The sequence below is a fragment of the Miscanthus floridulus genome, chromosome 14, assembly GCF_019320115.1.
Source record: "Miscanthus floridulus cultivar M001 chromosome 14, ASM1932011v1, whole genome shotgun sequence".
NCBI lineage: Eukaryota > Viridiplantae > Streptophyta > Magnoliopsida > Poales > Poaceae > Miscanthus > Miscanthus floridulus.
Window position 1 is genome coordinate 61,983,432 of NC_089593.1, and position 12,547 is coordinate 61,995,978.

Sequence of the window (12,547 nt, forward strand, 5' to 3'; positions counted from 1 at the left end):
CCGAGAGCCAGGGCTCAGCACTCGGCAAAGAAACCATTTTTTTTAAAAAAAAATCTTTTTAAAAATAGTCTTTGCCGAGTGGTAACCACCTGGCACTCGGCAAAATTGACCTATTTGCCGAGTGCCAGGCTGTGGCACTCGGCAAAACTGGGGAAGTGGCTGTTTTTGCAGCATTTTTTTCAGCTTTGCCGAGTGCCACACCCCTGGCACTCGGCAAAGACTTCTTTGCCCAGTGTTGGTACTCGACAAAGCTGGGAAATTTACTATTTTTTTGTTTGTTGCTTTCCTTCGAATTGAAAGCCAACACGCAAAACTCATATATATAATACATGAGACAACACATGCATTTAGCATCACACAAAACGCATACATAATCCATCACATACATCCAACATCCATCACAAGCACATCCAACATCCATCACAAGCACATCCTCCTGCATAATCCATCACACGCACATCCAATGTGCAAATCCATGACAACATCTAAGAAGTCTTCATCCAACACAAGTCCTAGATCAAGAAAAGTCAATGAAACATGAAGGGGCACCACCTACTGCTGCCACCGATCTCAATGGGAGCCTGAAGGGGCACCTCCGTGCGGTGGTGCACCTGTCCAGCCGGGGTGTGTGTGCTGAGGCGAAGGAGTCGGGTTCGAACCCGATGACTGTTGCTGCACAAAGGAAAATTGAATTCATTAGTATCTACACAAGCTAAAGGACTTGATCAACCATATATATATACTCACCGGAGTGCCTAGAGCCAGAGGAGTAGGAGGCACAACTGGAGCAAGCAGCGACTGGGGCACCACCACACCCGGGAGAGTGGTGCCGAGGCTCGACATGAATGAGAACATGTCCTGCATCCTCTGCGCCTCGGCCGCCCTCTGGGCCCTCAGGACCTCCTACTCGGCCCTCTCAGCCTCCCTCTGGGCCCTCTCCCTCTCCCTCTCGACCCTCTCGGCCTCCCTCTCGGCCTCCCATTCGGACAAGCATGGATCTGCTCATACGGCATCTTAAGTGCACGAAGAAGTTTCTGTGACTCGTACAAGTTCTTCGGCAGGATGTGATCCTCCGGAAGCAGGGATCCAAAAACTGCCAACATATCATCGAAGTTGTCCCGACTCATGCTAAACTGCGACTTCAACCCCATGATGCGTCCAATTGCATCCAGCTGCGATACCGTTGTCTTTTTGTGCAAGGGCTTCTGCGCTGAAGACAGCATATCATAGAACGCCTTTGCGCTTTCCTCTGGCTTCTCCTCCAATCCTTCACCGAACCGTGCCTGCTGAATGTCATCCATCCAGTCTGCTACCCCGCCATCTCCATCATCATATCCTCGAGACGCTGTCTCACCACCTCCTCTCTAATACGATCGGCTTCACCATGGTGGATCCAGCGGGTATAGTTTGCCGTGAATCTATACTTGATAAGATCTTCCCCCACGAGCCTCTTAATTTTTCTTTTCTTGTTGCCACATCTGCTGCACGGACACGGCATCCGGGCTGACCCTTTAGCAGCCTCGCCAAATGCATGCTCCAGGAAAGCATTGGTCTTGGTCATCCATTCTGGGGTCATACTTGCGTGGCCCGTGTACATCCACTCACGGTTATCCATCCTCTGGCACATGCATATGTAAGCGAGTAATAAAAACTGCAGGTAAATCCACAAGGCGTTCCATACATCTAATAGGTGAAGGATAGGTTCTAATCCCACCGAGGATGCGTAGATGAGGTTGGCTTCCATGGTCCGCTCCTATCCAAGATAGAATTTCGGCAGCACCTCCCCGCTGTTCTCCCGATACACGTCCTGGCAGGGAGATTGTGTATTAGGAGCCAACGGAGGTGGTGCCGAAACTTTGTCTCGGACAGGAGCGGGCCACGGAAACCAACCCATCTACGCATCCGCGGGTTGTCCAAAAAACGTGGACAATCCGAAACAGGTACGGAATTTGGTATGCAAAGATCTGCATACCAACGACCGTATCTCTTTCGGACGGGAGACGCCTAACTGGGGTTACATGAGATACAAGTATGGAAGATGGGTTATACCTAGGGTGTCGGTGAGGTCAGGCTAGTGGGGCAGTGGCGAGTCGCTGCAGTGGCGAGGCGACGCGGTGCAGGCAGAACCGCAACGCCGACAAAGATGATCGGGGTCGCTGAGTGCCTCCCAACAGTCCTCGTCCTGCAAAGAAAAGGCAAATGGTTAGACTCCATTGAAAATTTCGGCAGCACCTCCCCTGCACGGAGAGGTTCCTAAAACCTGTAGAAAACATTGGCACGAAGGCCAACAACCACATGTATACCAAACATAGGCACGAAGGCCATCAACCACATACATACAACAATAACTACTACTAACACTAAAACTATGAACAACAACTACAACTACTACTGTCACTACGACTTACTAACTAATACTAACACTACTAATTAACTACTACTACTAACACTACTACTTACTAACTAATACTAACATTAGGGCATACCTTGCCAGCGAGAATGCGAAGACCGAGGGCCGGCGACGACAACGGGGACGACCGCTACGGCGTGAGGGTCGACAAACTGAGGCGGCACCTTTCTTCTCCTCTCTTCTCCTCTTCTCCTCTTCTCCCCTTCTCCTTCTCTCCTCCCCTCCTCCTCTCTTCTCCCCTGCCTCCTTCTCTTCCCTTCTCCTTCCTCTCCTCCTCCTCCTCCCTTCTCTTTCTTCTTCTTCCTCCTCCCCTTCTTCTCCTTCCTCCTTTCCTTCCTCCTCTTCCTCCTACCTCCTCCTCCTTCCTACTGCGGGCGCGGGCCGGAGGCGCGCGGGCGCAGGGCCGAGGCACGTGGGCGCGGGCCGAGGCGCGTGGGCGGGCGGCTCCGACGGCGGCGGCGCAGCGGCTGCGGCGCGCGGCGGGGCGGCGCGCGCGTGTGTGTGCGTGTGTGGTGTGTGCGTGGTGTGTGTGCGTGTGTTCGGGTTTTTTTTTATATTCAAACCTCTTTGCCGAGTGCCAGATCCGGGGCACTCGGCAAAGAAAGTATTTTGCCGAGTGCCCCCGATCTGGCACTCGGCGAAATAAAAAATTAAAAAAAATACTGTCCTGGCTTTGCCGAGTGCCTAGGGCTAGCACTCGGCAAAATAATTTTTTTTTGTTTTTTGCCACCAACTTTTTTTCTTATATTTGTATTTGTACCATGAACAACATGTTAAAATTTGGCATAATTTCATTGCTGTTTGCTATATTTCTTCACTTTATTTCGTTTTCTTGCAATTTTCCGGAAAATGTAGGTTTGAACTGCAGGTGCATCGAATAATAGTTTGGATCCATTCCAAAAATGTTATTCTTGTTTGTTAGTGTCACTTTATGCTAATCTAGGAACTGTCTCCAAATTTCGATCAACGTGCTCACGGGGCAACGTCGCGAACTTGCGTACGAGTGGTTATTTAATTCTATAAAATTCAAACGAATCCCGAAAATCATGAAACTTGGCGAGATGTCGTGATATCACATGCATATGTGGTGGTAAAAATTTGAAAACATTTGGAGGACGTCATCATGTATGGTGTTCACAAACTAGGACATCATCACATGTGATACCACTCGCACGCAAGTTCACGACGTTGCCTCGTGAGCACGTTGATCGAAATTTGGAGACAGTTCCTATATTTAACATAAAGTGACACTAACAAATAAGAATAACATTTTTGGAATGGATCAAAACAATTATTCGATGCACCTGCAGTTCAAACCTACATTTTCTGGAAAATTGCAAGAAAACGAAATAAAGTGAAGAAATATAGCAAACATCAATGAAATTGTGTCAAATTTTAACATGTTGTTCATGGTACAAATACAAATCTAAGAAAAAAAGTTGGTGGCAAAAAACAAAAAAAATTATTTTGCCGAGTGCCAAGGTTTGGCACTCAGCAAAGTGAATATTTTGCCGAGTGCTAACCCTAGGCACTCGGCAAAGGCAATATTTTGCCGAGTGCCAAACAGAAGGCACTCGGCAAAGAGGACGGCGTTGGGTACCGTTATCCCCGGGCGCCTCTTTGCCGAGTGCCCAACTTTGCCGAGTGTCTGGCACTGGGCAAAGTTTGGCTTTGCCGAGTGCCTTATTTTGCCGAGTGCCAGACACTCGGCAAAGCCCTATTTGCCGAGTGCCAAGTTTCGCCGAGTGCGGCACTCGGCAAAGGTGGCCTTTGCCGAGTGCCCGATATTTGACACTCGGCAAAGATTCGAGCACTGGGCAAAGTCCCGGTTTCCTGTAGTGTATGTTTGATGTGGCTTTTGGTTTGATCATCAATTTTTGCTGAAAAGAATAGAAGACTTCTGAAAGTTAGGGACCTGGCCCGAGAGCAGCGAAAATTGATCAAAAATAGATTTGATGGTAGCAGCTTCGTCCACAGGCATGACCACAAAGGATCAAATCATCAGCAAAAAGAAGAGAGTGGATGGGTGGGCAACCGGGACCCAGAGAAATACCTGAGAGGTTTCTGTTCTGGAGTTCAACCTGCAGACGAGTAGATAGTTCATTAATAGCAATGACAAAAAGGTATGGTGACAGAGGGCATCTTGGCGGATTCCTCGTTGAGATCGAAAAGCGGCAGACGGTTCACCATTAACCAAGACAGAAAACGTCGGCGTAGAGATGCAGGCATGGATAAGGCGAATGAAATTATCTTTGTACCCCTGACAACGAAGAGCGGCTTCAATAAAATCCCATTCAAGACGATCAAAGGCTTTGGCAAGGTCTAATTTAAGGATGAAAGGATTACAGCTTTTTAAATTGAAAGAGTGAATAATTTCCTGGGTGATTATAATATTATAATAAATATGCCTATTTTTAATAAAAGCAGCTTGAGCCAAGTTGATGGAATGAGGAATGAGGTTTAAGTCTATCGGCTAAGATTTTGCTATGATTTTATAAATTACATTACAGAGACTAATGGGCCTAAAATCCTGAGGAATAATCGGATGGACTTTTTTAGGAATTAGGGCGATATAAGTTTTGAGCTGATCAAGAAGATGAGCAAAAGAGTAGAAGTGAGTTATCAGGTTGTGAACGTCCTGCTGAATCCATGGCCACGCCATCTTGTAAAAACTCGCATTTAGTCCATCTGGGCCCAGAGTGCCATTGTTTCTCATCTGTTTAACAATAGAATGCAATTCCTGTAAATCTGGAATCAAGTTAGTGTATGGATCTGTTGACGGCAAATGCATTGTATTCTCTGCAATAGTTCCTGTATTGTCTTCCGGAATAGGAGATGGCTGAAGATGGGTTTGCTGAAGGTTCCTGTGCAAGTGCTGGGTAGTAAAAATTCTTTGGAAGTAATCAGTAAGGGTTTGGGCTAGCTGGTCAGGGGTAGTGGAGTGGGAGCCATCAGGGTTCTGGAGGTGGGTAATCCTGTTCCGCCTATTTCTTTTGATGATAGAGTGGTGAAAGAAAGTTGTGTTCCGATTACCTTTGACAGCCCACTGTTATTTTGCTCGCTGGATGTGGTAGGTTTCATCCTTTTCAAGGATACATTGGTGTTGCTGAGCTAGGTGATTTTGAAGGGATTGATCTTTTTGGTTGGGAGGCTTGGATTGCTATTGAAGCAACTGATCTTCAATAGCAGCCAGTTGGTCAAAGATTTAGGGTTTGGTTTTGCGCCACCTGCACACACTACGGGAAACGGTGACAATGCCGAGTGCTTTCTGTTTGCCGAGTGCATTATATCGGGCACTCGGCAAACAGAACATTTGCCGAGTGTCTACTCCAAGACACTCGGCATACTATTACACTCGGCATATCTAATATTTACCGAGTGTCAACACTCGGCCTCTAGGGGACACTCGGCAATAACCAACACGTGACCCGCACGTGCGCCGTTCTACCGGGCGGCATGCCGGCCGTTAGTACTTCGCCGAGTGTCCGTTAGAGACACTCGGCGAAGTATTGATTTGCCGAGTGTTTCTATTCCGGCACTCGGCGAAGTGTATGGGTTTGCCGAGTGTTTATGGAGACACTCGGCGAATGAAAAACAATTTTTCCCTCCTCGGCCCTCCACAATTTTTCTACTCCCCACATACGACATTTGGTACTGCATGTTAAAAGTTGGTCTATTTCTTGGTCTGTTTGCTATATTTAGTGAATTAATTTCATTTTGAGTAATTTATTGATTTAAACGAAATTTGAACTGCAAGTGATTGAAATAATAGAATAAAATGAGTGGAAAAATCATATTCATGTCATTGAATCCGGATTGATGTCTCATACAGGAAATGAAAAGAAATTTCGAACATTTTGTTCATGGAAACACGACCACGAACGTGTGTTCGAATGATTTTAAAATTCTACCAAAACCAAACGAAGTCTGAAAATCACGAGATTTGTCAAGATGTCATGATATCATATGTGGAGGCTGTGGTAAAAAATTGAGAATGTTTCGCATAATTTGTGACGTATGATGCTTACAAACGGAAGCATCTCCGAAGAAAATTCGTAGAACTTAGAAGGATCCGATAAGATTTAGAGTCCAAGTGACATGTTAATTGGGTTTGAGTTCAAATTTTTTTGTATAGGCAATACACAACATAGATTAGTTCATGTCAAATTTTGATAAATTTTCGGATCCGTTTGATATTTTTTATTTATTAATTGCAATTATAGAATTTTAGTTGATATAAATTAATTTTGAGCTATAACTGCATGAAATAATGAAATAATATTGGTAGAAAAAACAAATATGCATTTTGAGTGAATTTGACAAGTTTTTTTTTCAAAATATATAGGAAAAAAGTTACTAAAAGAAGCTATTAAAGGTATACATAAAATATTAGCGTAATTTGCCGAGTGTTTCTATATAACACTCGGTAAAGTATCTCTTTGCCGAGTGTCTTATAGAAAACACTCGGCAAAGTCTTGGTGCAGGCCCACTGCCGCGCGAGTAGACCTTTTGAAAAAATAAAAAAATAAAAAAGGAGCTATGCCGAGTGCCAGATCGCGGGCACTCGGCATACCCCCTAACAGTTAACCCGGCGCGACCCCGCACGCCACACACACGCACACAACGCACACACGCCGCGACCACCCGACCCCGTCCCGCCGGCACCCCCGCCGGCGTGCCCGCCGCCTCCCCCCGCTGGCGTCCCCGCCCCCGCTCCATCCCCCGGCGGCGCCCTCCCGGTCCTCGGCGTCGCCCTCCCGGCCCCGGCGCGCCACGCCCGCGGCGGCTCCACCCGGCGGTGCCACCACCCCCCCCCCCCCCCACACACACACCGGCGGCGTGGCCGCGCCCCTCGGCGTCGCCCTCCGGGCCCCGGCGCGCCACGCCCGCGGCGGCTCCACCGGGCGGCGCCACCCCCCCCCCCCACACCGACGGCGCCCGCGGCGGCGAGGCCACCAAGCGGAGCGGGAATCAGAACGGAATCGAGTCGAATTCGTCCTCACCTTCTCGTCGTTGCTGGTAAGGAAGCCCTAACGTTGCTTGCTCGGATTGAAATTATATTCCCTGTTCTACTAAGGCTTCTGCGGTTCCGCCCTTGAATTTTCGGTAGATTCGAGCAATCCAACCAGAAATTCCTGTAATTCCTTGTCGGGATGGGTTATCTGACCCATCGAGCCCCACTAGCTGCTGGATTGGTTCTTGATTTTCAATACATTAATTTCTGCCGACCTGATAGGCCGATAGCTACACTGCATTCTTGTTTGGTGGTTAGACTCGTGAGAGCAGCCGTTTCTGGCTTTCTGTTTGCTGAACCCTTTCCAGGGTTGAATATTTGATGTGAAAGTGATTAAAGAACTAGGACACTGTTTGGCCAGTTAAAGGGCTTACTTTTAGAGATGCTTCATTTTTTTCTCTTGTTTCTAAGAACACACACTTGTTTTCTGTACCTGATACATAGACTGATAGACACGTGAATGCAGACAAAACTGTGAAGATTTCTCCTCTTATGGAAAACTGTGAAGATTTCTTCTCTTATGGTTTGGGGCTTTTTAAGTGAGAAAGAACTAGCAAAAAAAAGGAAAGAAAGAAAGAAGACAATTCACATCTACTGTGCCGATCCATTTTAAACCACATCTACTGTGGTCATCAATTTTGAATGATGACTATGTGGCCATCAATTTTGAATGATGACTGGAGATAATGTACAGTACTTAGAAGTTTCACTAGTTGGGTTACAAAGTGGAAAGCTTAAAATTCAAAGTCAAAAGTCTGATTTGTCTAACTTAATGTTTGAAATTCTGAGAAACTTATAAAAAAAATTAAATAAAGTTGAATGTATCCCTTTCTGACTCCAAAAGTCTGGTTAAAAAGTGGAAAGTTTTACTCAAAAGTTGATTTGTCTGTTTAAAGTTCTGAGAAACTTATAAAATATTGACATTAGGTTGAATGTGTACCTTTTCTGAGTCCAGAAGGGTTTTACTAGTTTGTAAAACAGCGAGAGTTCAGTATTAGCAAATTTCTTGAGTTCTACACAGATTAGGTTTTTGTTACAGAAAGTAGAAACAACTTGCTTATATATATAATAATTATATAAGATTTATTCAATCAGAGGCCAAGTTCCCAGCCTCAGTTTTAACAAATCATCAAACTAATGCATCCTCTCTACACCTGCTTCCCTTCCACATACACTTCCACACACTTCCCTTAAACCTTTCCTGCAATTTGGTTTGTGCAATATTATGTGGGGAAAACCTGAAATATCGTTATACTGCAGTCTTGTATGTCCAGGATTGTTGTTTAGGCCCTTTTGCTGTTTCGTAGGTTGGAGCACTAAAATGTTGTAGGTTAAACCTGAAACATCTTTCGAAAGTAGCCTAGTATGGCCACTATCAGTGTCGTTTTTAGAAATTATAAAAAGGTAGGATGAATTAGAAATTAGAAAAGAAATTAGAAAGTGATAGAATTGGACTTTTTTTTAGAGAAGATTGAGAGGTAGTAGGATGTCTATAGAGGTGATATGACTTTTTTTAGAAATTAGAAAAGGATAAACCATGAATTATTTGCTTTCTTGTGAGCTATATGTGGTTGTCGGCCATCGTGCCGTTCTGTTGGTGTGGATGTGGTTGTCGGCCATCGTGCCGTTATATTTGATGCAAGGTTTTGGAAACCTCCCCGTGCAGGGGAGGTGCTGCCAAAATTTCGACTTGACACTACTATATGTTCATTTTGTTGCAGGAGAGACTCACAAGGACCGTCCTTGACTCGTCACTTTGCCGGATAGCAAGGTGAGGCATCATACACCTCTCTTTTCATTTGATGTTCATATATCACGTAACCTAGTTAGGCGTCTCCCGTTCGAAAGAGATACGGTTGGAAATATGCAAATTTTTGCATATCTATAACCGTATCTGTTTCGAATTGTCCACGTTTTTTGGACAGCCCGAGGATGTGTAGCGGGTTTAGTTTCCATGGTCTACTCTGATCCGAGATAGAGTTTCGGCAGCACCTCCCTGTTGTTCTCCGAATACACAATCTCCCTTCCGGGACGTGTATTTGGAGAACAGCGGGGAGGTGATGCCGAAATTCTATCTTAGATCAGAGTAGAGCATGGAAACTAAACCCACTACATATCCTCGGGTGGGATTAGGACCTATCTTTACCTAATAGACATTATAGGAACGTGTAGATGCAACGTGATTTTATATATTACTCGCTGATATGCTAGAGGATGGATGACCGTGAGTGGATGTACACGGGCCGCTCTAGTCAGAATTCATTGACCAATGAATGGATCGACAAGATAGATGCTTTCTTGGAACGGGCGTTTGCAATTGTCAAAGGAGCTAGATCGACTTGGTGTCCATGTAGCAAATGTGGAAACATGCGTCGGCAAACCAAGCTAGACATGGGCAAACATCTTGTGAAGAATGGATTTACGTCAGACTACACCAGGTGGACCTACCATGGTGAAGCCGATCGTGGGAGAGACGAGGTCTTGAGACAACGCATCGAGGAATATGATGATGATGCCGGAGTGGGAGACATGTTAAATGACTACCATGAAGCACACTTCGATGAAGCAAGTAGGGAGGAGGAGCTAGAGGCTACCGCAAAGGCGTATGATGACATGTTGTCTGCGGCACAGCAACCCCTTCACGGGCATACCAAGGTTTCTCAACTGGATGCCATTGCACGCCTAATGGCCGTGAAGTCTCAGTTTACCTTGAGTCGAGACGCCTTTGATATTATGCTGGCAGTTTTTGGTAGCCTGCTCTCGGATGGTCACATCTTGCCAAAGAGCATGTATGAGGCACAGAAACACCTTCGTGCACTTAAGATGCCATACGAGCAGATACATGCTTGTCCGAAGGGATGCATCTTATTTAGGAAAGAGTATGCGGAAGAAAAGTACTGTGTGAAGTGCGAATCGTCTAGGTTCCTAGAGGTAGACTCTGGTGATGGTCAGAAGAGGCAGCTCGCAATCCCCATGAAGATCCTACGGTACCTTCCTTTCATACCGAGGATCCAACGGCTTTACATGACTGAGGAATCTGCGAAACAGATGACATGGCACAAAAACGGACGTCGATACAATCCTGAGAAGATGGTACACCCATCCGATGGTGAAGCCTGGACAAGGTTTGATGAGATTTATCCTGAGAAAGCTTTAGAGGCTCGTAATGTACGTGTTGCGCTGGCAACAGATGGGTTCAATCCTTACGGAATGGCGGCTGCCCCGTACACCTGTTGGCCCATGTTCGTTATCCCCCTCAATCTCCCCCCTGGCGTCATCTTTCAACGACAGAACATATTCTTATCGTTGATAATTCCAGAACACCCGGGGAATAATATGAGTGTGTACATAGAGCCTCTGATTGATGATTTGATCCGTGCTTGGGAGGAAGGGGTATGGACATACGACCGAGCTACAAAGACAAACTTCAAAATGCATGTTTGGTACCAGTACTTCCTGCATGACTTGCCGGCATATGGGATTTTCTACTGCTGGTGTGTTCACGGGAGGTTCCCATGCCCAGTATGCAAGGCTTCTCTGATGTTCATTTGGTTGACGAAGGGTGGAAAGTATTCTTCGTTCGACAAACATCGACAATTCCTCCCTCCTGACCATCCATTCAGACTAGACATCAAGAACTTTATGAAAGATGTTGTAGTTACAGACCCTGCACCGCAGATGATGACAGGAGCCGTGGTTCGTGCTCAGTTAGATGCTCTCGAGGTCAATAAACAAGAAGGTGGTTTTGTGGGATATGGTGAGCAACATGCTTGGACTCGGAAGCCGTGCTTGTGGAACCTCCCCTATTTTGATGATCTTCTTCTTCCACATAACATTGATGTAATGCACACTGAAAAGAATATCGCTGAGGCAATTTTTGGTACAATCATGGACATTCCTGATAAGACAAAGGATAACGTTAAGGCTAGAATGGATCAAGCGAGGTTATGCGACAGACCAAAGTTGGACATGGCGCCTCCTAGAGCCGGCAAGTCGTGGAGAAAGCCTAAGGCTGATTTTGTCCTGACGAGGGCCCAAAGGAGGGAGGTACTAGAATGGTTCCAAACGTTAATGTTCCCTGATGGGTATGTAGCGAATCTAAAGAGGGGAGTGAACTTAGCTACTATGCGAGTCAACGGGCTCAAGAGTCATGATTACCACATATGGCTTGAGCGTCTACTTCCGGTGATGGTTCGAGGCTATGTCCCTGATCATGTCTGGCAGGTGCTAGCGGAGTTGAGCAATTTCTTTCGCCAGCTTTGTGCCAAGGAGTTATCTCGTACCGTGGTTGCAGAAATGGAAAAAATGGCGCCTGTGTTGCTCTGTAAGTTGGAGAAGATCTTTCCACCCGGCTTCTTCAATCCGATGCAGCATATAATTCTACACCTCCCGTATGAAGCAGGAATGGGGGGGCCTGTGCAGGGCCGTTGGTGCTATTCGATTGAGAGATGTCAAAAGGTTCTTCGAACTAAATGTAAAAATAAATGCAAAATTGAAGCATCCATTGCAGAGGCATACATTCTGGAGGAGGTGTCAAACTTCACAACAAAATACTATGCCGACAACCTTCCTAGTGTGCATAATCCACCATCTCGTTACAATGCCGACGGAGATGAATCGAGCCTTAGCATTTTCCGAGGGCAACTCGGAAGTGCAAGTGGTGCGACCCACAAGACCTTGAAACATGAAGAATGGAGCATTATCATGCTGTATGTGTTGACCAACCTATCCGAGGTGGAGCCATACATGATGTATGTTCTCAACAAACTTGTTCTCAAGTAGTCGCTTTTCTATGTCAAACTCTCATGTTTCTTATTGGTACAGGGAATTTCATCGTCAATTCTGGCGTAAATCAAGGAAACCTACCCCGCACGAAAGTGATACCCTTCTCAAAGAGGGCGCGGGAAATGGAAAACCCGATTTCATTTCTTGGTTCAAGCAGAAGGTACAGTCCAATTTAGCTCGTACTTAGTTTGATATTACAAGTTGCTTGTACATGCAAATAATAAAACGCACCACCCTGCTTGAACTTGTAGGGCCAAACCGAAGCGTCTATGAATGTCGAGTTGAGACAGGTTGCCGATGGTTGTTCCTATAAGGTCAAGTCAGTTTACCGGTTATGA

The 12,547-nt window shown here is 45.9% G+C and overlaps 1 protein-coding gene across 1 annotated transcript; it reads left to right on the top strand.

The window, feature by feature from the left end:
• The first annotated feature begins 9,815 nt into the window (after nt 1-9,815).
• LOC136505797 (uncharacterized) lies at nt 9,816-12,547 on the top strand. The gene is made up of 3 exons (XM_066500941.1): nt 9,816-12,175; nt 12,249-12,369; nt 12,461-12,547. Exons 1-3 carry the CDS (start codon nt 9,816-9,818, stop codon nt 12,545-12,547), a joined length of 2,568 nt encoding a protein of 855 aa, XP_066357038.1.

What these genes read in the sequence shown, in the direction of transcription:
- LOC136505797 (XM_066500941.1), top strand. Translation starts at nt 9,816, where the DNA reads ATGGGCAAACATCTTGTGAAGAATGGATTTACGTCAGACTACACCAGG. An exon ending in GAGGTGGAGCCATACATGAT is followed by an intron (nt 12,176 to 12,248) that starts GTATGTTCTCAA and finishes TTATTGGTACAG; the next exon opens with GGAATTTCATCGTCAATTCT. An exon ending in TTTCTTGGTTCAAGCAGAAG is followed by an intron (nt 12,370 to 12,460) that starts GTACAGTCCAAT and finishes TTGAACTTGTAG; the next exon opens with GGCCAAACCGAAGCGTCTAT.